This window comes from Acanthisitta chloris, unplaced genomic scaffold (genome assembly GCF_000695815.1).
Source record: "Acanthisitta chloris isolate BGI_N310 unplaced genomic scaffold, ASM69581v1 scaffold7116, whole genome shotgun sequence".
NCBI lineage: Eukaryota > Metazoa > Chordata > Aves > Passeriformes > Acanthisittidae > Acanthisitta > Acanthisitta chloris.
Window position 1 is genome coordinate 108,167 of NW_008679690.1, and position 26,495 is coordinate 134,661.

Genomic DNA, 26,495 nt, shown 5'->3' on the forward strand with positions numbered 1-26,495 from the left:
GTAAGCAGAGAATTTTAGCTGGATTGAAAAACGGGGCTGATCTTGTGAATTTAGAGAAAACCGTATATGAATAGATTTTCACAGTTGTATATTAGGGGCACCAAAACTCCTGGCCTGATTTTCAGAGGCACTGGAGCTGCTGAGAGCAGAGCAGGGGCTGCCCAGCTGAACATCTGGCCTGCAGGTATTGCTGCTAAAACAATAATCACAAAATCAGAGACAGCCTTTGAGAATGAAACAGGCTGCCCAGTGAAGTTTTGGATGCCCTGTCCCTGGAAGTGGTCAAGATCAGGTTGGATGGGGCTTTGAGCAACGTGGTCTAGTGGAAGGTTCCTGCCCATGGCAGGGAGGGTTGGAATGAGATCTCTCATCTTACCATGGAAGGTGCTTTTCAGCCCAAACTGTTCTATGATTGTATTATTCTGTTTGCTGGCAGTGGTGGGTGGAATTACTAGTACAGACCTTTGAAGACATAAAGCTTGACAGAAGTGAAAAGGGAAAAAAGTTTTCTGTTTGTCTTTTTGTGACATACCAGTTTTGTTATTGATGTAAATCACACAGAATGTAAACATCATGTTCTTGTTACTGCGGGGGACTAAGCACCTCAGCAGAAACTGTGAATGCAATTCGTGGTGACTCCCTGTTTCCTAATTACTGATCTCTTGCAAGGAGATAAGAGAATTAAAGTTTATTTACTGAAATTAGGGACTGGTGTAGGCAGGTATACCCAATGCCTCTGATTTTATATTTACTGGAAGCATTGTTTTAATTGGTGTTTTTTTTCCATGGAAGAGTTCAGTTCCCAGGCTGATGGCTTTCCAGAAGCAGCGGAGGTGACACACCTCCAAGCACACCTGCAGAGGCAGCTCCCAGCAGCAGCACTTGTCTCTTAATCAGTGGCAGAGCATCATAACAGTGCACATCCTGAAGAAGTGGGTTTCTTCTTTCTCTGAGCAGTCCCATTTGGAATGTCACAGCCTGTTACTGGCAGCCTGCTTCATACTCTGAGATTTCCCAAATAGCTTGATGCTTCCCACTGACACCTCTGAATGCTTGGTGAAATACTGAATATGCAAGGTGCTGTAGCAGTAAAGATGACTGGATCTTAAATGCCAAAGGGATGTGACATCGTTGGGGATCCAGACAAACTGTACTATTAACCAATCTCTATTTAAATGTGGATTTAAAAAGAAATGTTTATTTATTACTTAATATTAAGACTATGTGTGATTGTTTTCAAAAAGCCTAACACAATTGCTGATGCCATCTTTTATGAGCACTAGGAGATCTGAAGGATGATCATTGTTTAATTAACATATAAGGATTGTCCTTTTTTGCAGCTGAGACATTCAGTTTATAAAGAATTACCTGGATTAGCCAAGTGTTATATATGTACTAAATTATTGCAAATTGTGCAGTAGAAATTGACTCACATTTCCAAAATATCTAGGTGTTTGGGTTTGTTATTGTTTGTTTGGGGGTTTGGGGGTTTGTTTTTGGTTGTTTGTTTGCTTCTTTGCTCTTAGTTAGATCAAATGTTCAATTAAAAAGACCTGATAGGCAAACTGCAGAGGTAGAAGAAGAGGGGGTACCACCTTCTGTAAGTTTTAGACACTTCATTGCATGTTCTGTAGGTTTATTTCTCTTATAATGCCTCTGCAATCTCAGTTTTGATACAGCAACTCCAATACTCTATGAGCAGACTTGTTCTTCTTACTATTATTTTCCCACATTCTATACTCAACCCATTATAGAAATCAGATATTTGAGCAGAATAATAGGTAATACTCCCTAAACTCTAAAGTCTTTGCAAAGGACTGGAAGTGACATGAACAAAGTCCTGAGGAAATACCACTGATGATAGGTTAAAACTCACAGCTAAAAGAAAACAAGGCAGCATAACACAGAAAATAGTTTGGTAAATCTTTCATGTATTTCAGTCAAGCTCTCTTTCTTTGCCCACTCTTTCATTTGTTCTTCTACAAGTCATTGTTTTTATGCATTTTGAAATGTGTCTGTGTTCTATTATCACCTTGGCTCTCGTAGATGATGGATACAGAAAGTGTATTGTTTATTTACATGTTATTCCACCAATGAGATCAGCCCTGACATGCATTGAGTCAAACCAACTGCTCAAGTCCCAGTCAAAAGGTTGTATTTACTTGCCTCTTCAGCGAAGCTCGTGTATCTAAAAAATTATATTTTGTAAGGAATTATGAGCAGCAGGGAAAAAAAAGATCACCTAATGACTATAGAAAGGCAACAGAACTGAGAATTTTCAGGAGAAAAAGAACACATCCATCTCTAATTCGATATTTGTACAAGCATGAGGACCAAATTCAGTTGTAGTGGTTGAAAGATAGGCTCTAATGCACAGGCTTACTTGGGACTGCTTGTATCTTTCTGGATCAATGTAAAAGGCAGAAACTAAAAAATATGTAAACAAGTGGGACAGGATTTTAAGTCTAAACACAGGTCATTCATCTGCATTTTTGCTTAATTTTAAGAATTTAGTAAACTAGTTCAATAGGAATAACAGCAGAACATATATGTAATTTTGATAGATTTTAGGAATTAGTGTCATGCAATGGTTTTGGTACATGGTGGGAGGAGTTGGAAATCCAAATAAAGCTGAGGATAAGCAAGTTGTATGTTTATAGCTCAAAAGAGGAAAGTATAAGCAGGAAGTCAAACCTTTGCCCTTTTTGATGTCACTTTAAGGTCAAAGTAAACAGTTAAATTCCTGCATATGTGAGTATGGAAACAGGCATGCAATCACTGTGACATTCTCAGACCAAGGAGTTCAGATGGCCTGTAGCAACACTTTAATATGCTGCTTTGATAATTGTGGGAGAAAGAAAGAGAGAATATAGTTTAAAAGGTTCTTAAAGACTTGAAAAAAATGGACAAGAAAAATGGAATGTAGATCAACAGATACTAAAAGGCAAAAAAATCCCACAATCTTGTAAGCAAGGAGGCATAATCTGACAAAAGTGTGGCCAGCACTTGACAATATGACAGCAGTCAATGAATTAGTTTGTGTATTGTGAAATTACAAGGAACTTTGCTCTAGAGGAATTAAGGTATGGTCTAGTGGTGGGACACCTTTTTCTTTTCCTTGCTTATATTTTTTCCATTCCAAACCTCTCTCAAAATAAGAAACTTGCTAAAACGTTTTCTTTTAATTCTCTTTTTTTGCTTTGTTTGGCTTTGTGTTGGTCTGTTTTCTTAACATCTATGAGACCTGGGTGCATACAGAAAAGAAGACAGCCATGTAAATGTATATGAACAAAAAAAATAACCCAACCCAAAACCCTCCAAAAATATAAAAGACCCAGTGGGAAGGAATGACAGGATATCATCTGAAAAGCAAGCACAGAAATTTTTGGTGCATTTCTTCCATGGGCAGATAATTTAGGGAGGTATCTTCATTGCCTTTGGCCACAAGGCCGAAGTTTAGAATTAAGTTTGCAGGGTGAGTGTGTGCATCCTCTTGTCTGAACATGTCTTCTTGGGGAAAAGCCTCTGGCCAAAGCCAGAGCCAGAAGGTAGGCACGAAGGATGAGGAGGACATTCTGGACACAAGAAGTGGCACCTTGGCATAGGCACAGTCTCAAGCACAGGCTTCACCACCACAGCTAAAGAGAAAGCAGGAGTTTTAGTATAGGAACAAAGCCAAAGCTATTCAGGTAAAATTATAAGCAGTGAAAAAAAGGTGTAATAGGAACTTATGTGAATTATCAAGGATCATCAGGGTCTACAGAGCTAGGGAATAAGTGATAAATTAGTGCTCGTAACCCATAGGTAAAATAACAGCTCTCTGAAAAGGCACCTGAGATCAAGATAACATCAGAGGCATCACCAGGCATCAGGTAGGGGCAGCCAGCTCACTAGCTGAAGTTCAGGCTGTTTCCAACATTTCTGAATTATCCCTTGCAGTTCAGCATTTGTGTGCAGTATGGCTTGATGCATATCTTTCTTGTGACAGGATGAAATAAAAACTATCCTCAGCTTTGGTGAAGTGGTGAAGAACTGTGTTTCCAATGAACTTGGAAATAAAAATACCTGATATTTTCACCTCCATGCTTTCTGGTTTAGAAATCAGTAGGCTTTTTGTGTGACCTTAAAACAGTCTGAATTCAGCAGTTTGCTCCTGCTTCTTACAGATGAGGTAGCAGGGAAGACCTTAATATGTGTATCGATTGTGTTTCCTTTGCCAGTCGAAGGCAGATTACAGATCGACTTGCTGTTTTGAGTAGGCTATAGTTTTGACCCTGATGCTCCAATTGTTTGTATACACAACTCAATAGTAATATATGTTTTCTAGCTCAGTTGGTCTTCGCAATTAGCCACTCAAATATCTAAATAATTCATTTTTATTGCCATGTTGACAAAGAGGAATATCCTCAACTTCTCAGGAACGTAGGCAATGTAAATCTACTTCCAATCAGCTGTAAAACGAACCATAATCTCAAGTAAAACCTCATTGCTTTCTTGAAAACATATTCCTGAGAGCTGCACCTCTTTGCAAAAACTGTTACGTGTGAGGTATGGTATACTGCGTTCTGCTGGAATGAAATTAGATACAGAGAAGTTAGTCCTCCCATCAGAGTACTGTAGATGCCAAAAAAAGAAAACCAAAATTGATTATTTTCCTTTTTTTTTCAGTCTGCATTCCTCAGGTGCAGATTAGAAGAGTTAAATGTTGTATATCTGTGCATCTCATTATTCATCAGGATGATTCATGAATACATTGAAGCTGCTCTAAAATCAATATGTTGAGCTCTAGGAATAGCCTATAGTAGACAATGAGTCAATGAGTTAGGTAAAGGCTTGAGATAACTGATTTTATGGGACACTGTCAGATTTCTAGTAGTGTCATGGATTATCCCTCAGTTGCCAGCACCTTTGGAAAAAAATCTTGCTTTGTTTATGGTTGCTATGAATGCTACTTGGTAAAACTATTTCCAGACATTGTTTTGAGTTCTGCAGTACATATTGTAACACTGATGCAAATGAAAAGCCCTAGTCCTTTGGTATCACACTGGGTTTTGTAACTTTATGGGTTTTCCCAGGCACCTATATTCACACTGTTCATAATCAACCCATCTAAGTTTGTTGCTAAAAGAGGAATTTTGTCTGGACATCAGGATAAAATGGATGTATTTATAATCATCTTGTTGTTATCCATTCATAAGAAAAATAAGCATCACTGCTGAGTGTGTTAAGAGTTGCATGTCATCATCTGTGTAATGAGATATATTAAGTTTTTGGGTTTTTTAATATATGAAGATATACACAAAAGTGTCTGACTTGTTTCCTTTCACCACTTCTGACTGGTTAATGGTGTGTTGCTATTCAAAAATAGTACCTTCTAGTGGCTGACATTTTATTTCCCATTAATTCTTGAGTTAAAACAGGAGACAGTGGATTTTCTTTTGTCTTTGATACTGATTCACTATACAGCTTTTGAACGTTTGTGTGTGAATCTCTACTTTCAGTTTCTTCTGATAATGGATACTTGAGGTAACAGTTCTGTAGATGTGTGAAAATTAAATAATAACAGGAACACATTTTTAGATCTCTGAATGAACTGGAATACATTAAGTGAACATATGCTTTTTTTAAAAAAATTACTATTTGCATGAGAGATACATATAAAAATATGTCCTATACTACCAAGAAATTTAGGATTTTTGTTTGCATATATTAATTTCAGGACAGACAGCCTTGCTCTTGTGTTATCTTTTCTGGACAGGTATGCAGTGGGCAGCACTCTGTTAGGTGTCCTGTGTGCATTGACTTCTTGTGTTTAAGTGGAACAGTGCTGTAGGCATCCATCTCTATGAAAGACCCAAAAATGCATAAAATATGAAACAATACAGAATATTTAAGCGCCTGTCAGCCTGTCAGGTTTTGACTGCCTTTCAGATTTGATGTCCATCATTTTCTATCTTCTCATTGGAAAAGGAATGAAGGAAGCTGAACAGAGGATGGATTTAGACCCCTTTGTTTTTGTGTGTGAAAGCTGCTTCGGAAGGAAATAGAGAAAGCCTGTTGAATACACACAGTTGTGCTTCCACTGTGGATGGGCAAGAAGATACACAGTGAATGAAGCAAGAAATTGCTTGTTTTCTTCTAAAACACGTATTTACTGCAAAATAAGAACTAAGTAACAAACACATGAAAGTTGTCACTGTTCCTTTTGCTTCCCAACCTTCAGCGGTCAACTGCAGCTTATATTGAGTTGTGAAACTAAGAGAAGGCTTAGATAATGCATTTTATCAGAGAACTGATTACATTTGTTATAGAATAGTTGTGCTGTGCACAAGTCTCCTCAGCCTCTGAATTTACTTTTCATGGTCTTCTTATGAACACCCAGCATAAAACAGCATAAGGATGAGAACAAGAAGTTCATATAACTGACCTACCCTACTGACTTTTTTCATTCCAGCCCCTGTCTTTTATAATAGTTGATTTTTAGACAGTATAATTCATGCACTGACAGGTCATAAAAAAAGACTGCAAGCAGAAAAACAAGCTCACAACTGCAAAGAAAAAAGAAATAGAAAAGAGTACAGCAAACTAGGCCACTTCTTATAACTTGAGTGTTCTTGCAACTTTTTCTAGCTTCTCAGCTTGTAAATGACACCCGTTTAAAACTTTCATAAATTCACACATCTTTTGGAAGGAACATGTAGAACTAAAGAGCCTAAAGTATACCTTACAAAATACATCTGAATTTGCATCTATTTATGTTTACTTTTGCATTTGTACATGGTTATGGACATGTCATGCTCTCACACTGAGGGAGGTCTGCAAATACACCGTATATATGAAAATATATCATCCCATCTGACTTTGGACAGTAGTGGCAAAGATCAGTTTTCATTATCCAATATTTCAGGGTATTGGAGAGGAGCAGGGATTTCATTAGTGGTAAACATTTAGAAAAAGTCATCCTCCTTGGTTCTTCTTGGGTACTTGGCCATTTGGATAACTACTTTGCTCTGTTCTTTATAGTTTGTTTTATTTGAGGCATTTGGATTGCAGAAGGTTGTCTATAGTAATGACTGTAAGTGTCTGGATAAACTTGTGTCAAAAAATTCCACTGTCATTTGGAAAGGTTTGGTCTATGACTGAGTGTACTCTGTATTCCTCCTGCATTATTCATCCAGGGACAGAGTGGTGGATTGATGGGCAACCAGATGAAATTTTCTTCCCCAGCCCATTGTGGTTTGTTTCAACAGCTATGTTGTTAAATCCTTCCTTTCAGTCTCTTAATTTAGTGCTGTCCCATTTTTCCCTTGGCACTGACCTTTTCTAGCTGAGTACCTGGTGCTGTCTACAAGCTGATGAATTATGGCTGTTCTGAGTGGAAGTGACCATCAAAGATAGGCTGGTTTACTCATGTTCTTCTCCAAAACCTCCCATAGCAGTACTGGAAGAAAATATTCCTTACAATGCAATTTCTCTTAGTCATGCCTTGGGGCATCTGCCTTTCTTATTGATACTGGATTTCTTTAATCACAGATTCTGTACAGGAGAGAAAAGATATCTTTCTCTGTTGATACAGAAAGGATTTATAGTTGGTGCTTAAGCTGAAGCCTTAAAGCAGATTTTTACTGCAAATTTGAATCTTAAGGGAAGCTAGATGCTGAGGATTAGGTGGGGAGGAGATTGTGTTCTTGGAGAAATAATATCTCATTTCACTGATACAAGGATTCTGGCTGCATTTCCTTTAAAACCAAAGATGTACTTAAGCCAAAAAGTACACATTTCTGTGAAAGTTCAGAGTTGAACTGAAGCAGAAAATAACTTCACTCTTCTTTATATGTCTGTGGGGATGAAGGGGGATAGATATTACACTTGACCATATACTATAAAGTGTGATGGCTGTCTGTGGGCTGCAGCCCACTCTGAACCCATAGCTACAAATTTGTCTTCTTAGTAATATTTCTAAAATTAATTTTGCTTCTTTCTTTCAGGTGAGGCAACAGTTTTTTTAGTGGTTCTTCTCTTGAGCATTTGGTGAAGTATTCTAGTTTTGGCATGAGTGCCATAAAGAAAATTTTGAAAATTAGTAACCTTATCAAGGCTGCTGCTCCAAATCTTCTCTCAAGTTTAAACAACCTCTACTCACTCACTCCTAATGTGAGGGTTGCATTTTGGATCTGCATGATGGGCTACATTTCATAAACATTAGTTCATTTTTTGAGTCAAACTCTACAACTTTAAATAACATCTATCAGAAATTATTATATCAAGGAAGGAAAATTTGTTCTATTTCAGCCATGTCCCACTGAGTGGATGACTCTGAATTGTAGGTAGTGATCAAAAGAAGATAAATACCTGAGCACTGCTTGTAACATAATATTGGCTTGTAGAAGGAGAGAGAAATATATGTGACTTCTCCTGGTTAGTGTATATAAGTAGCAATTAGGGATCATTCTTGAATTTATTATTTAAAATGTGCTTTTATCTGACATCGTTATTTAGTCTTGTAAGTTTATGGAAGTGATAAGCATGTGCTCTGTCTTCCATACAAAATATTATTGCCTTTAATAAATTATTGTTTAATATGACTGTAGCTGCTAGTTGTAAGCAATGCAGCCTTTCTGTTATGAAACAAGGAAATTTTTGCAATCCAAGCTGGTTTATATTCTGTTTCAGCCTTATCACGCTCTACAGTTGCATGAAAGGAGGTTGTAGCAAGGTGGGGGTTGGCCTCTTCTCACAGGCAACTAGTGACAAGAGGAAATGGGCCCAAGCAGCACTAGGGAAGGCCCAGGTTGGACATCAGAATTTCTTAACTGAAAAGTTAAGCATTGGAATGGGCTGCCCAGGGAAGTGGTGGAGTCACTGTCCCTGGAAGTGTTCGAGAACAACTAGACATGGCACTTAGTGCTATGGTTTAGTTGATGTGGTGGTGTTCAGTCAAAGATTGGACTTGATGATCTTGGAGGCCTTTTCCAAACTTAATGATTCCATGATTCTGATCTGGTCTCTGAGTAAGTGCATACTGGAACAGATTGCCCAGAGAGGTTGTGGATTCTCCCTTACTGGAGATATTAAAAAACTGTCTAGGTCTAATCCTGTGCCATGTGCAGGGATGACCCTGCTTAAGCAGCAAAGTTGGACCAGATGACCCACTGTGGTCCCTTCCAACCTGGCTGATGCTGTGATTCTGTGGGCATAAAATTAAGCCAAATTCAGACTGTGATCAGTACTGGGAGTTGGACTAGTTGATCTCCAGAGGTCCTTTCCAACAGTAACTATTCTGGATTCTGTAATATCTGTCCAAGCTATTTTTTTATTAGTTTATCTTTATGCTATGTGGCTTTTATTGATGGCCCTTTTTAAGGTGCTTTTGAATGTACATGAATAGAAGAATTGCTACATGATTAATATTACCAGTCATATCCCTACGAAACAGAATCACAGTTAAGTAAGTGCTAATATTTGCAATAGCATTGAATTATATTTACTTTTGCCTAAATTTAGTCAAAAGTTGTGTTTCATTTCCTTACAAGCAGTGATATTCACATCTTCAAGTCTTTTAAAAAGTTAAAAATGAGAGACAGGAACTGTAGCTAGAAGTTTTGCTTTTACATGCTGACACCCTTACTGCATTCTCAGTGATTCTTTAACTAGCAAGAATCATCCCTGGATTTTACCTGCATGATATCAAGTCCTATTTTTTTAAAGTCCACATGTTTAGTAATCTTCCAGAGGACAGAAATAACTTTAGCATAGAAGAGCCAATTATGGTGTTCTTTGACTGTTGTAGTCTATTAAGGAAATTTTCTGTCAGAAGATGATGGAAAGTGTGTAAGGTGTTTTGAGTATTTGCTACTTTCTTGGGGCATCTGTAGGATTGCCAGGTTCAGCTATTACTGCCTTTTATTTTGAAGCTTTGTTAATAAAGTGACTGCAAAGTTTGCAGTTGCAGCAAGTCTCGTGTTCCTTGCACACAGAGAATTCTGCCAACTTTGCTTGGTCTTGGTTTTATGTTTAAAAGTTGTGTTTGTGTTATGGGATTTTAGCCCTAGATCCATTAAATGTCTTTGGAACACACAGGAAGTATAATAAAAATTTCTCCTTAATCTGCAAGGTACGGAACCATGTGTTACTGAGTTTTTGTCATGGAAGAGGAACTCATGCACAAGATCATTTTGAACTCTATACTTTTGGCCTGCTTAAGTGTTGGGAAAAATTGGTGCTATGGATGGGAAATGTTAAGTAAACTTTTTATTTTCTTGCACCAGCATTTGTCAAATCACTCTACTGTAAGAAGGTAGTGTAACTCCCCTAATTCAATGTGCAGCAAGTCAGAGAAATATCAATTTAGATCTATTACAGGTCTCATGTGCAGGAGGAGCCTTCAGATCTTGCAGGTTTTGCTGCACAGATACGTCTATGACAAGGCATTTTGCCCTTCCACTGCCCTTCCGCTGTTTTCTGCGATCTCATCATTTCACACCTCAATTACTGCAGCATACTCCCCTTCTGCACTGAGAAACACAGTGCTACCCCCACAGTCTCCATTCAGAAGTCTGCCACAAAGTTCACCACCTTCCTTATTTCAACTGTATTTCTCTTCTCTTTTGAGTGACTTTTCCTCATTAAACAGACTACTTGTTTTCAACTTTAAGACCCTTCCTCATGAGTCATTTCCAACCTTTCTATCCACTATTAAAATGTCACTTCCTTCCTTTGATCCCTGTGTTGCTAGCCTCTAACCCTCAAAACACCTTTGTGCTGTCTCTGTGCTGTTTTTCTCCCTCTCTAGAAGTTTCTCATAGCCTCCACAAAGCTAGTGTTGCCCTTTCTCCAGTCTTTCCTGAAGAATCTTTCATCATCATTTGTACAAAAAAAGTTCGATAACCAGCTACTACCATGCTGATATCATTGATTGGATGTTTTGGGGTTTTTTGATTGTGAGGTGTTCACATCAGACAGATTCCACTTGGTCTGTACTTCAAAAGCACCAAGGTCCTGTTCCATGACCTGCACTTCCAAGTTCAAATAATAAAAAGTGTCAGGGTTTTCTACAGTGCTTGATTAGACTGGCTGTTCCTCGCCTGGCAATCTCTTTGAGTTTGTATTGCAATTGTGTTTTCTGCTTGGCACCAAGGAGAAACTGCAGCTAATTCAGTCTACAGCTGTGCTTTTGCTGCCTGGTGTGATGAACAAGTCTTGTTGAGCCCATCTCCAGGGGAATCCACTGCCTCCTTATTTGCTGCTGGCTACAATTCAAGAGGATGTCTGCTAGCTCTATCACTTCTATGAGCTGTAACTAGAATGATACCCTTCTTTCCTGTATTTCAGAATAAAACACAAATCTAAAGTGGCTTAAGGTTCAAGACTAGAAGGTAGGAAACAAAGAAGCCCTTGTTGTTTGAACAGCTGACCATTGTAATCTGTGGTCTCATGCTGTCCCTCATGGTGTGCAACAGAAGGTTACTTTTTGTTCAGTCCTGAGAATTCATTATTGATGGAATTACTGAACAGAAATATAATTTAAAATTGCAGGTGTCCATGCAATTTTAAAACAATATCTAGAAGCTGTATGGCTACTTGTGTTGTCATGCTAGTTTTCATTTTGCAGCTCTGTGGTTCTTTCTGAGAGCTGTAGTAGAAAAATGCTGTGCTTTGTGGGGATTATTTGAAGTGAAAGACCATGGCTAGAAATTAATACGTGCAACTTCACTAAAGCTGGCTAAATTGAACAGGCTAAATTGTGAAATCCCAGCAGTTGGAAGCTACACTGATAAAACATTCAAATATTTTCATTACTCAGTGACTTGTGGGACTATAAAGTTTGCTGTACTTTGATTTTGAACTCTAGCCATTGCAACGGTGCCATGTTATTGATTGGCATTGAGCCCTAGCTTTGTCATGTCAGACTTCAGCTTTTGATTGACAGAAAGACATTACTTGGTAGGGAATTCATCTCAGTTGTCATCTGAATTACATTCCAACAATCCTTACATCTCTATGTTGACACCACACGTAAGCTGATCTCTGTCATTCAGGCATTCCCAGGTTTGAGAGGTGGATAATAGCTTTTTTTAATTTTATTTGTGTTTTGTTCTTAAATGAAAGTAGATTCTCACACCACAACAAGATTCCATGAGCTATGCCCTCATTATTCTGAAGTAATACTGTAATGCTGAGATTTGGCAACATTGGTGGGGGCCTCAGAACTAACTCCCCAATGACAGAACTTTTTATTCCAGGAGTGTGAACCCATGATCTGCATGTTGTGATATGTATTAATGCTGCTCCAATTGGGAGAATTAAATTATCTCCATATAGGACTCACAACAAGCAAAATCTTGGTGGGAATCTAACAAAAATATCCAAGTGAAAATCCCTGTCAGCAAGGTGCAGTTTAATACATCCTTCACTTCCCCAAGACTGAGGAAGGTGTATCAGATTGCAGTTCACAGCCAAAACCCGTTCCTGGGGTTTTGGAAATTGGCAGCTGATATATACTTTATTTTTCAAATGTTGCTTTGACAGGAGAAAACAACATTTTATATAAAACTACAGGTTAAATCTGGGCACTGACCTTGGAAAACAAATCCTGAACACAAGTTCATGTTTGCAAGTCATGTCTGGTTTAGAAAATTTATTCATTCAGTTCCTAATACAAAACGTCCTGAGATCAAAACCCAAAAAGTAATTCTTGCAGGGAAGATCTAAATTATTCATGTCAGCCAGACTCAGTTTGGATTCCTTCAGATTGGATACAGATAGGCAAGTAGCCTAAGGGAGTGCCCTCACTGCTCAGTTTCCCTTATAAAATGCCATTGTACTGCCTTTTCCTCCAGCAATGGATTTTCTTTTTATTTTAAGTCAGTGCTGTTAGCACGTTAGTAATCTTCTGAGAGTTCTTACTGGATTGAGTCTTGGATATACAGATCTAGATTTTTCCCAGGTACATGTGAAAACAGCATCTTAGGTGTTGTGGCTTCTTTACTGGAGAAAGTATAGGTGCTTACAGCTTTTCAGTCAGCTGAGATGGTGTCTGAAGCAAGACTTTAGGCATCACTCTTAACTAAGAAGTGCTCGATTTCCACCTGAGTCCCAGGGAAGGTGACAGTTTCAGAAGTCTCTTTCTGATTAAGTCTTTCCTCAGAGGAACTGGTGGCTGCAGTTCAGCATGGTCATTGTCATTAACGCTCCCCACGTTGGTGGAACTATTAGTCTGCTTTAAAGTAGCATATATTTAAGTGACTTTTTGACTGAGAGTTTATCCCAGGCAGAACTGCATCCTAATAAACTGAACGAATGCAAACCCTGTCCAAAGCTGTTACACTACCCAGATACCTGGAGTAGGAAAGCCTCAGTATTTTAGGTAGAGTACAGAATTGAGGTTTGACCCTTCCTTATAGGCCAAAACAAAGAGAAAAATTATTGGACTATTACTATACTTTTCATATCTACATAATAGTATTGACATCAGTTTGTCCTATCAGTCTGCATCCAGGAGTAGCCAAGCACTTGTGTTGACATAATCCTTTATTTCTTCACTTGGTAAAGTAAATACCTTTCACTTCATATGCTGTGCACTGTCAGAAACACTACTGCACATGCCAAAGAAATGAGAAAGAGCCAGGTTTGATTCAGAGAAGGGATGTGATTTGAAGGAATCTGGTAATGGATATTGTTAGGGAAAACACACAAATAGTGTTTAGAGGCAGCCAACCATTTATGGAGGAACATAGAATGACAAACAGCTTTTGTTTATAGGAAAAAAAGTGAGTATTGGCTAAGAAGTACTGTTTATGGTAATTGAGCTTTACAAGGGAGTAAAACTTCGTGGGGAACACAGGGGGTAGCATTTGCAGTGGAGTAGGTAATGAGGAGAGCTGTGTAGGCATTTCCTGATTAGCATCTGCTGTTTCAACAGCCGAGGAACATGACTCGCATGTAAATGCTTGTGCTAGGTTTTAACAGGCATTCCCTCCAGCATGCCACCCTGCCTTCTGGTTTTATTTTGAGTCTCCTTGAGCCCTACTGTGATTTGAAATCAGTGGAGGAGAAAGGAGAGTAACACAAACAACAGATGCCTGAAAGTCTTGGAACAGAGAGAGAGAGAGAGAGAGAGAGACAGAGTCCATGGCAAAGGAGAAGGTGCAGTTAAGGTGTTTTCCTGTCATTAGTATTCAGTGCTTCTAATACAGACTGTGTTTTGTGTTATATATGCAGTTGTGCACATAGTTGGTAAAGAAGTGGTAGTGCAAAAAGATGCTCATTACACATATCAGAGAATATTTTTTTTGCATCCTGTAAATGAGTGTGACCTATAGACACTAAGTGTACTGGCTCACACGGCCAAAGCAGCTAATTTAGGGCAAGCTGACAAATTATTTCCCAGCTGTACCTGCTTTTAGTCTGCTGCTGCATAAAATACATTAATTCTTCTTATCTGAGGTCCAAAGATGCTCCATAATTGAGAAAACCAATAGTATGCCTGGTGTTCATCAAGACAGCTTTGCTTACATGTGGTAACTTAAGCCATGGCAATAGAAATACTATGCACCCCATCACATTAGGGGAACTTGATTGTGCACTAAGTGACATTTAGTGCAGATTCAGAAAAGTCCTTCACCTGTGGTTTTTGGTGTGGGGAACTGTGTCTTTAAGGACTTTGATTTCCAGAAAATAAATCTGTGACAGAAACAGCTTTGAAATTCTCACAGTACATAGGCAGCTGGGGATGGCATAGAGACCTTGAAAACACATTGCCTGCTGAGTGTTAACTCAGTGCTGCATGGGGCAGGGAGCAAAAAGAAATGGGAAAAAAGTACTGTGAATGGAGAAGTGAAAAGATAACTGAAAGAAATATAAAAGAGAGTATTCAGGGCTGAGAACTTTGTGTTCTTAAAGCTTAGCAAGTTACCTCCCCCTTTTCCACATCTACCTCCTCCTTTTATGTTTCATTTCTTCCACAGGCTTCGGCAGATGGGTCCAACGATGAAAAATCACATTCACACAGAATCCTATTTTCTCATCATATTTTAAATGTATTTTTATTTTCCTATTAACTTGCTGGGAATTTTCAGATAATTTTGGTAGTCTCTATCTCAATGTATCTCCACACCGTTTACTTTATTATTTACTTGTGTATACTTATATATATATATAAATTATTATTTGGCTACTGGGCTACAGAAGTTTGTGCCTAGATTAACTTATTTATAGAGTTTAGGACAACTGCTGTTACTGAATGTGACTTCTGAAAAACATTCCAATTTTGGAATGAATGTTGAGGTTTTCAGTAGGAATTATTTTTCCTTGTCTAGAAATTTGTACATCAAAATACTCTTTTCCTGTGCTGTTTCAGGCCATGCAGACTCCTGGGAATGACATGTATGATATACATTTTAATATGTTGGTAGCAGCACTTTAAGCATCAAGTATTGGTTGTTGCAAACCAGAGGGAGTTTTCTGCATTTAGCATGTTAGAACTGTTTCCACATTAATGCTGCTTTATCATAGACTTTCTTAATTTTTGTAAGTTCACAAAAATAAGCACAGTAATAATTGCTCCTGTCCTTTAAATATTGGGTTTATGCCTGTGTCACTTCCTGTCTACTTTGAAAATATACCATTCCTGTTGCATAGATGGGAAAACAGGCATCTCTGGGTAGTGAAATAAGTTCACCTGGAGGTCTTCCAGAGGAAGACAGAGCTCCTGATCTGAAAGCAGAACCTTATAAGTCATATATTTAACATTACAAGAGGCATTTATAAGTTAACAAAACAGAAGCCACACTTCAGAGATATCATTTAACATTTGCTTTTCCTCCCACAGGAACTTTTTACACCAGAGTGCAAATTCAAGGAGTCTGTTTTTGAAAATTATTATGTAATCTACTCATCCATGCTCTACAGACAACAGGAGTCCGGGAGGGCCTGGTTCTTGGGGCTGAACAAAGAAGGACAGGTCATGAAAGGAAACAGAGTGAAGAAAACAAAACCAGCAGCTCATTTTCTACCCAAGCCATTGGAAGGTGAGGCTCAGTTCATCAGAGGCAGACACTCATATAAATCTCACAAGAAGAGGGAATGGTTTCTAAAATGCCCTTTCTGAATGCGCATGTCCTGCGCAGGGGCCATTCCCAGTGACAGTCCCCAGGATTCATGGAGCAGTTTTGTGCTTCAGCATAGTGATACTAGAAAGGGCATATGTAAAAACATTTTTCCAGGGATTAAGAGGTCATTGTACAAGAAAACAAATCTTTTGTAGAAGTGCATTGTGCTGCTTTTAAAATATTCTGTCAGAAGGGACAAAAGCAGTTGTAAGTGTTGCAGTGAGAAAATAGTCCTTTCATTAGGCAGAATTAAATAATGGATATTGTAGGATAATTGGGAGTTATAAAGGGAATGGATGAAATGTCAGCATTTCAAAATAAAAGCTTTCTAATACAAAACACAAAGGTCTCTTTAGAAAATAAGTCTTGCTGTATTACTTTGCCAGTTGGTTTAATGCACATAACTTGTGTAAGTTGGCCTTTAAACCAAGATAGAAGCAAATAACAGCCATAGTAACCTTACACACTTAAAGTGATGTCACACATTCTCTGAAAAATGCATCCATTTATATCTTGGAACTTTTGGATTATCCTATGTGTCCTGCAGGCCTTTATAAACCTTGTCCTGATTGCACTCCAGATTTCATTGTTCTTATTGCTACATATAGCCTCAGTCATTCTGAAAATTCTCTCACTACTTAATGTCTGAAAATACATACCCAAGTAATGCTTTAGTTATCAGTCCTATTTCTTTTGACCTTTTAACTCAAAATTTTTGATTAAAGGATGAGTTTGTTAAATGTTTTAGAGTTTCATCATAAGGAAAGAATCAGAATAATCCTATATTTTAACTGTATATTTGAACTCAGGTTGATGCCTCTGTGCTCTCCTTGTCTTGTGAAAGCTTACAGTAGTTTCATGAGATCTAAACAATATTAATACTTTATATCTCAATCCTTTTATATTAATTTTTAAGAATTGTAGGGAGAGAAAGCCAGTGCATTTGCAAAAGCAACAAAAAATCATATGAATTAGGAAAGAAGTTACTTTTTTTCATTAATGTTTGGATGCTCAGACACTATCAAAATAGCTTAGACAAGGCTTAGAAATAACTTACATTGCCTATGAGAATCATCAAATATGACAGCTCTGCTATATAATTCCTTACTTTATAGTTCCATCTCATATTGTTCAACTTAATAATTTTGTAGGTCACAGTGTTATTTCATCAAGCTCTTTTAATTAATCAGCAAAGTGACCTAAACATAGTTATGGGGCATTCTAAAGACATAGATCATAACCAGCTTTATGTGCTCTAGAGCAGACATTTAATTTCAGTCTTTCAGAAGCCATAAAAGGGTTTAGATTGTGTCACTGGAAATGTTAGAGCAAGTATTTGATTAGTTAATGATGCTATGGGGCCCTTCATATTTATTATGAAACTTCACACCACTGAAGATCAAGGTCAGTACTTTGATGCTCCAGCCTCCTACTCTAATTAGCCAAGGGATGAAGGGATTGTGCTCTCCATGGCAATACACAGCCAGTCCCGAAATCATAGTGTGATGATTAATTCCTTGGACTGCTTTGACATCTCTTTTAACATTGCTCTGATATAAATAAATGCTACTGAAGTGAGGTATAAGTGGTAATATTACCTGATTCAGTGACATGGAAAATGAAATTGAATTATCCTAGAGCATTAATCATTAAGGCAGCTTAATGCTGGAACTATGTAATTGAATACATGTATTTTCCTCAAAGGATTTGGAGTGGTTAGATAGGGACTGAAGCCCAGGGGCAAATGTTTAATTCCTCTAAGAATTCGGTTAATAATTTAATTTGGAGTTTTCTGCACTTCTATATTCAGTGGAGAACAGTGACTACTGTGTTATGTTTTTGGAAAGGAGGAAGAAAAAAACCCAGACCTCTTGTGTATTCTCCACAGCACTGTCCTTGACATTTTTTCAGGGCACAGAAGAGAGGTTCCTCAAATTTGGGAGACTGATACACCTGTAACTTTGTAGAACTGGACCCTAGCCTAGTCTTGCAACATATGACTAAAGAAACCCCACTTAAGTCTAGAGAACTGTATTGTATGATCCCATTTTTTAAATATCATCTGTCTTATCATATTTTACTTGTAAAAATGTGTTTATTTAATGCTAGCTTAAGGGCTGTATATGTATATATATGTACATATATGTATATACATGTAAATTTTTGTGTGTCTGCCTTATGCAAAGACAGAAGAGTAGTTTTTCATTTCCAAGAATCTATAGTATCCATTAGACAAGCAAGTATGCAGTGTCCTACTCTGTTTTTAAATCAGATGCAGAAGAAGTGAGAATTTCAGGGGGTCAAGCAAATCTATCAGTGATGCAAAGCAAGTGTCTGTCAAAACAGAGTTTCTCTAGCGAGCAAGAGGAACATATTACAGTATCAGTTATCGTAGAAAATCAATCCTATTTGAGACGAACTCTTAGAGACAATGCATGCTCTAAAATGCCTCTCCTTTTCTCTTTCCTCCCCTCAGTTGCCATGTATCGAGAACCATCTCTGCATGATATTGGAGAAACAGTGCCAAAGGCTGGGGTAACTCCAAGTAAAAGCACAAGTGCATCTGCAATAATGAATGGTGGCAAACCAGTTAACAAGAGCAAGACGACATAGCCAGATCCTCACAGGTGTTGTGACTTACTGAGTCCCGAGTACAGTTGAGCGATTTATCCTTGCCAGACTTCCCCTCGGCAGTGTCTGTGGAGCAGCTTGCGGCAAGTCACCAACTTGCCTGTTGCTGTGTCTGAACTGAGTTGTTGCAAGTGGATAAATCTCAACATGTAGCTCCACCCACAACAAGAAGACACCTGGATGAACCAGCTAAACTCAGACCATGGAATGCCCTACCAGATATTGGAATGCCTTTTTAATATCTTTTCTGTGACTGTGACACTTCATGTGAATGACATACTTCACAAGTACACTTGATACCTTGCCTGCTGACAATTGCCCATAATCCCTTTTTGAGTCCAGTTTCAGCAAAATCCATGTGTTTAAGTTCTATTTTGTAGCACACAAATAATCAAGTAATTTCTAGTTAGATGCTGTAAACCTGTGCTATTATGGATTTCTCTTCTTCCCTTTTTTATAAGGCTGCTCGCTCCACTGTTTGTGACCTTTTGCAGGGATTGTGTTTCTCTATAACTTAAGTGTTGCCAGTGGCTTAGTTTTGAAAGCAATCAGGGAATCAGGAAGCCTTCAAAAATCTATTATTACAAATTATATCTATAAAGAATAGGATCGTTGTCTCTGGCTTACAATATTGATTAAATGTGAATACTCTTTAGTAACAGATACTGTGCTTCTGAGGTTGGCATTATAGTGGAGGGAAGAGTGTCAAACACAAGCAATGGGGAAGTTTTCTGAAACGAGTGTTTGGCATCCCCCTATAGTTTCTTTTTGTGTGTGTGTTTTATACATATCACAGGCTTACTGGTAATGGTAACATTTGCCTTGCCCAGCGAGCAAGACCCACTCATTTTTGGGAAAGTGGGTCCAAAGAATTTTGTAGGCCTTGTAGGCCTGAATTAAGGCTCATTTTTCATCTACTAAATCTTCATTGTTTGAAAAACAACCACCACCAATAACGAAAAAGTAAGTAAGACTAATCAGAATTGTGCTACCTAAATCCATTTCAAATATAATCCTTTCCTGTTTTTAAGGAACTGAACTTAATGCCATTGTTATTTTTGGCTGAATCCCACACCTACTTAGCAAAGCATGGGCAAGGATGTTGTTGTGTTCTTTTTTGCAGCACCAATGCAAAGGGTAGTTACAAATTATAGTTTAATATTTCCGGTGTTTTAAAAGAAAAGTTTTAAAACTGGACATATTACAAAACTTTATTTTTATTTTTAGCTAAGCATGCGAAGTCGGGTCCTATGTATCTCACTGATATCCCAGTATGTACCTCCACCCAGCTTCCTAGGATAATATGCCCACCAAATTGCTAGATTGAAGGTGCCTTGCCTTGATCTCTGTATACTGTACTTTCTCTTACATGAACCTAGAAGAAATCAAAAACATTATAAAATTTACGCCTTGGATCATATTACCAGAAACAACATCAACCCTTTGAGTTTGTCACCTGTGTACAATTAAGCCAACGTTGTGGGGGATGGGACAGGGGGGAAGATTTAGAGAATGTCACAGAGATGCCACTGAAGATTTTGCATACTTAGTCACAGGCTTTCAGAAGATTAAAATATGGGCATTCTCTGTAGGCTTAAGAAGGAATTTGTTTCTCAGAAACTGCTGAAAAGGTAACTGTGTCTCAGTCTGGAAAGCTGTGTGGCAATGCTGTCTTGACCTTGCTGTTACCTTGATATTCAAAGACAAAAAGAGGAAACCATCCATTCCCTTTTTTAGCACTGTATTTCTGGCAATTTGTTTTATCACATCTTTGTGCTGAAGTCCCTAACAGAGACCATTGGTTATTTGAAACTCCCCCATCTGCTCAGCTGAACACCTAATTCAGCCTGAATGAACTCTTCATGCTAGTTTTCAAATGTGTTCTGTTTTTATAAGCAACATTTAACGTACTCTTCAAGGAGGCTACCGTAAAGCTGCTAAATTCTAGATAAACCTTTTCTTTTTTTCTGTAGGCCACACTTCCTTTTATATATGTGATATGAGAACAGCAAGCTAGCACTTGATGTTGGGCCTGTCTAGGGAGGGAATGAGTTAAGCGTGACGCCCTCTATCCATGTAGAGAAAAAAAATAAAAACAAACCTACTCTAAAACTGTGATAAAAATGCAAAGAAACTTTGACTTAGACTGTGCCCTTGCCTGCTAGCACTAAATATGTGTGCGTGGGGAAAACAACACTTTATTAAAAACTTCGGTGTGCCCTTCTCATCCCACCTGATCCAGTGGGATATGTGCACCATCCCTGGGAAAACAAAACCAAACCAAAGCAACTCACATGGTGAGCTGGGGCTTGCTCTGCATCTGGAGGGCCCATGAGAGGCAGCAGCCTTGGTGCTGTACTATTGGCTGGGTCCCAGAGGCATCCCCAGCCTTTCCTACCTTTATAAGAGGAGCACTTCACAATATTTCAAGTAAGGTGATACAGCTGAAGGCTACATTCTCTCTCACCTGATTCATGAGGAGGGAATACATGAGTTTATGTCCCATCCAGCTGTTTTTTTTACTCTCCCATCCAGCTGTTTTTCTTACTCTCCCAGCATAAGAGCCTGAAGAAAGACAGGGCTGGAGACCTGGCTTAGCTAAGCAAAGAGGTTCTGATTCATGGCCTGATCTTATATAAGTAATGTTTTCAATGTTAACCTCTTGATCCAGAGTAACTATGATCTGTGAACCAGTTTGGGAGGCTATTATAACCAAGGCCAGATTTAATTTCTGTAAGCAGTTAGTACCTACTGGAAATACAACATCTTTTAAGATTATTATTTTCTGGTTTGTTTCTGTGGGATAAATCCATATGTGTGTTTAATCCTATGAATAGATGTCCTAATTTTTTTTTCTACAATCTATTTGAACATAACAAAGGTGTCTTTGTGCTTTGTTTCCTCTCTTTAATTTTGTCTCTTGTCTCTGTTGCATGGGAAGAGGATAGCAAGGATGAACTGCATGTTGTAGGTGTGTCTGTCAAAGAGCTGTTGGTCAGTATTACTAAATTTACATACATATATGCAAAGAGTTTGTCTGCATTGTACAGTTTGTGTTTATTCTTATTTGTTGTATACACAGATTCAAATGATGAATAAAACATTTATATGAAGGTATACTGGAAAACAACAAAAATGTTTATGTAAGAAGTAGACTGTGCAAAACATCATTGCACTGGCCACAGGATGGTGAAACTTCATGTAAATAGGTTGGCAAACTCAGTTCTCCCCCTTTACCATGCCAAAGAAAATTTTAGCTCCTTAATATAATACCTCTCTTGCTGTTCTCCAGGATGAGACTTCACCATTTTCTTCCCTCTAAAATTAATTTTGCTGTTAAGTGAAAGCTGTTTTCAACTGTCTGTTAACAACTAAAGTACTGTATAGTAAACCTGATGGAATCAATTTGTACTTACAGGTTGGGGTTTTTGTACTTACACGTCCAGCTGTCTGTGAATCTGCAGCATTCCAGACCTTTTGCATGCTTACTTTGTATTTTGTTCTTCTGGGTTTTATCTAATCTCTGAGAGACTGTTTGCACAGAAATCTAACCTCATCTTACCATTTTATATGTTAACACTGCACATAGTCATTATCTCTTTTTTTTTTTCTGATCTGTATTTCAGCTACAGTTCTATTTGGCAAAATCAGTCACACCTGCACAGTTACAGAAACACAGTTTTAGGTAGATACGAACTACTTCAACAAAGCACCACTTTGTTGTACTTCAAAAATTTTATAAATACACAGGAATCCTTATGAGATTGCTCACATGATACAGCCTATAGAAGGGGCTTTAGCCCCTTTTAAGTGCTTTGTAGTTCACATAGCAGAGCTTTTGCTTAATTTGCTGGGGGTTTTAGCCATACTGAAATGATTTTTTTAATATACTGTCATTTTCATTAACTTGTGTAGAGTCAGGTTGGTTCTTAATAAATCTCTTCCACAGCCCCATCCTCCCCAGATATACAGTAAAGCAATTCACTTTGACTATGGTATGTACCTGAAAAAATACTAAGAACTCTGGCTTTATATATATATAGGGACTTTTTTTGTCTTGGGTTAAAACTAGTTTAAGCAATGAGGTATGAAAGCAGGCAGTTTGATCAATGCATTAAAAGCATGTCTTGATCCATCTCTTTATTGGTATGAAGAAGAAATTATCCAGCTCCATTCAAGTGGGAATGCAAGTAAAATTAGACCAAAATAGAAGGTTCTCTTTCTTTAAATTGCCCTTTAGATAAATTCATGCTCCGTGCAATGCATTCTAAAATGTTTGATAACAGGTGGGGTTTTTTGGGTGATGACTAATGCAAATGCTATGACTTATTTTTAAAGATGTAATAAAATTTTTGTTCTATTACCTAGTCACAGGAGTATTCAACTTAGCTTTCTTTGTCCCAGTATCATTTAGCTGTATCATTTAGCTACAAAGTGAGATGTAATTCTGCAAAGAAGCAAGGGAAGTGCATCAGAAAAGTCAGAGCAGGTACACAATTAAAGGTTCATCTGTGTGATTCTAAAAGAGAGTATGGCCAAGGGAAAAAAGGATTACAAGCAGGTTAATTATTTATAGAAGCAAATCAGTCCACAGCTGTTTTGTAGGTGATATTGCAGATATGTTATATACAATAAGCGTAATCCTGCAAGTCTGTTGTAGAAGCATTTGGCTGGATTGTGTTCTTTCTCTCAAGCAAGCAAGTAAGTCTATATTATCTTTGTTTATAAGGTTTATCAATCTAATCAGTACAAAATCCCCATCTATCCAATTGGTTTTGCCAGCTAGAACTGCCTTTTGTCACAGACCTGGAAACAAGTTTCTAGAGTCACTAGTATGAAGAATCAAGCAGTAAGTTTCACCTCCTTACCCCTCTTCCTGCTTTTAATGTTTATGTGTCTGGAATTCCCATCGTAGGGAATGAGGTGTAAAATCACAATTTATTAATACAGCTATTATTTTTCACATATGTGTACTAATAATCTTATTCCTTCTGATCTCATTTTTCTGGTGAGGAAATGAGCCACAAAACAGCTCTGCTGAGTGTCACATCACCAGTTGCCTCAGCATGAAGAGCAAGGGAAATGTTCAAGCAACATTATAAGAAACAGAATAAAAATTGGCAAAGAATAATGTGTACATTACATTTTTAGTAGTCTTAGTTAATACTTTAAGGTTTATAGTAATAGCACCATTTTGTTTGACAATTGCATTTTAATGAACCACTGGCAGTAGCTGTCTTAGATATTCTAATTTTTTTTCCACGTGTAACTTAACAAACAATTTGGATAACACTTTTTGAAATGCTCTGGCTACATAATTCATCTAGTAGACAAAATGTTGGAGTTGATTGGGGTTTAAAAAAAAATCAAACTAGAAATAAGAATTACCTTACAGTCTTTAAGGGTATAAATTTAAAATTAAAGCAAATTACAAAGTAAAACACATCAAATATGACACTGCAACTGTCTAAAGAGTTGTTCTTTTATATATGAATGAAATACCACAGCTGATCTGCAGTATATCTAAATCTGCTTATGATGCCATGAAACAAGTTAAAAGCATCTACTGATGCCAGATAAGAGTTTTGATTTTCTAGTATTTTCTTGTTACAGGACTAAATACAAATGGAAGGAAATCAAGGAAAGCTTTGTATTCTTCATTGTTTACACTCTGATTTGGCAGATGAATGTATATGCAAAAAGTCCACTAATCATAAGATGATTCAGGTCAGCAGTATTCATAAATAAAAGTAACAACCTGTGCTCTCCAGACACTAGGGTTGGCAAAATACATAGATGCTGAACTCCATGGACCTCAACAGGAATATTTTCTTACGTTTTAAGGGTTATAAGTATAAAATATTAACTCAAATTTCAAGATTAATTTTACTTTGAAGATTCTTCATACTGTATTGATAAATTTTAGAACTCTGCCTGGTATTCTGGTTACCTTATAAGAGAGCAGCTAGCAGCTTTGGGATGTGTATCTCATTATTTATCTGCATAACATATAGAAGTTGGATATTTGGCAATTAGACTCCCTGAGAACTTGGGTTTCACAAGCTTCACTTTTAGAAAGAAAGAATCCAGGTTAAGGAAAAAAGTGGGTAAGAGAAAGAGCGAGCTACATGGGAAGGGGGAATAATAAAGTGATTACATAAATTTATTTGAAATTTTTGCATTCTATTACATGTTCTGTACCGTTGTATTTTCCTATTGCAAAACTGTCCTTTCCAAAAGAAAGCTGATGTCTAGACTAATAATGGAAAACCTTTTCTGGTTGATATATAGTTCCCATATTTCTGAGTCATGTACCTCTTCAAAAATCAGAACCTTGGCACCTAAACCACAATGTTACGGTTTGGTATCTGAAAGAAGTATTTTTCAGTCATTTAAGTAATTTCTTGCTCAATCATGGTTTCACAAAATGTAAACACTTTTGAAACTAAAATGTATTTTCTTTTTTTCGATTGTTTTTTTTTTTTGCTCTAAAGAATTCAAGGGCTGCCAAATCTACATGTACAAAAAAATAAGATACTCATATGTAAATAAGTTAGGGAAGTCCCAATAGTCGTGCATCGTTCATAACTCAATGTGAATTTCACACTGAGCAGCATTTCACCATTGGACAATAAAAAATAAAATTTTTGTTCATACCACTGCTTGGTTTGTATTTGCTGTATTAAAACTTTAATTACTTTGTTGACGTTGTCTGAACATCTTTGGCTGCATAGCACAGATCATTTTTTAAGTCAGTTGACCATCAAATTACCCACTCCTATAAAAGCTGTTAAATTCAATTAACGCCACGGGTGACAGTGTAATCTCTTCTAAACAGTGATTCCTAATACTAGGCAGAATTGTTATCCTAAAAGCTATCAATATAACAAATTTTCATTTGCTTTACTTTCAAGAGACAACTGTACATACATAGAATAGTATGACAGAAGTACATAGGAGTTGCAGGATACACATTCAGCATAGGCAATCATTTATATCTTTATTAGCTTCATTCCTTATGTTCATATAGGTTATGTATTTGAAAGTATTGTAGAATGTAGATTAGATAACCAACTTACTGACTTGTCAACCACAAAAAAAAAAGTCTTGTGGAAAAGGGTCTGTTCAAATATTTTAGGTCTTCACTATATGTCATGTAATTGGACCTCAGTTATATAATTATTTGACCAAATGAAAAAAACATTAATATTTTTATAGGTTTCTTTACAGCTTCTCCCATTTTGTGAGCTGGTGCATAATCAGGATTGTTAGAAAGAAAAAAGGGCCAAATAATGTATTTTTCAAACATGATAAAATTAATCAAACTACTTGACAAATATTCAAGCAGTGCTGCTTTTCTACAGGTGTATTGTTGCATATTGATAAGAGGAGGTGACAAACAAGTAAATAACGATTAAAAAATGCTTTCTTGTATCTTTTCCAAAAGTTGCTTAAAGAAATAGGCATTATGGGTATAATCTTGATTCCATTGAATTTATGAAAAAAATCCGGAGAAGTTCCACAGGGACAGTGTTACATGACTTCACCTTCTAATGCTTGGACTGTCATGCTCCCTATTTTAGTTTTCTGATGCATTTCCTTAAGGAGCAGGTCCTCAAATATGTTCTAAGGTATTTACGACCATGTACGTGTGTGTACATGCACTCCCACACACTGAGCACTTCTGAAATTAAATGTTCTAGCAGCCTAAAGAAAAACAAACAAAAAAATCTCCTCAGTTTTTGATGTCCTTCA

At 37.4% G+C, this 26,495-nt stretch overlaps 1 protein-coding gene across 1 annotated transcript in view; it reads left to right on the forward strand.

Annotated features, from left to right (window-relative positions):
- LOC103804767 (fibroblast growth factor 14) overlaps positions 1 to 19,928 on the forward strand; it is a 95,998-nt gene extending 76,070 nt beyond the window's left edge. Inside the window, exons 3-4 of the mRNA XM_009077396.1 lie at positions 15,830 to 16,028; positions 18,586 to 19,928. Of these exons, the coding sequence (XP_009075644.1) occupies positions 15,830 to 16,028; positions 18,586 to 18,722 (336 nt within the window). The 3' untranslated portion in view covers positions 18,723 to 19,928. The remainder of the gene's footprint in view (positions 1 to 15,829; positions 16,029 to 18,585) is intronic.
- Positions 19,929 to 26,495: the final 6,567 nt, after the last annotated feature.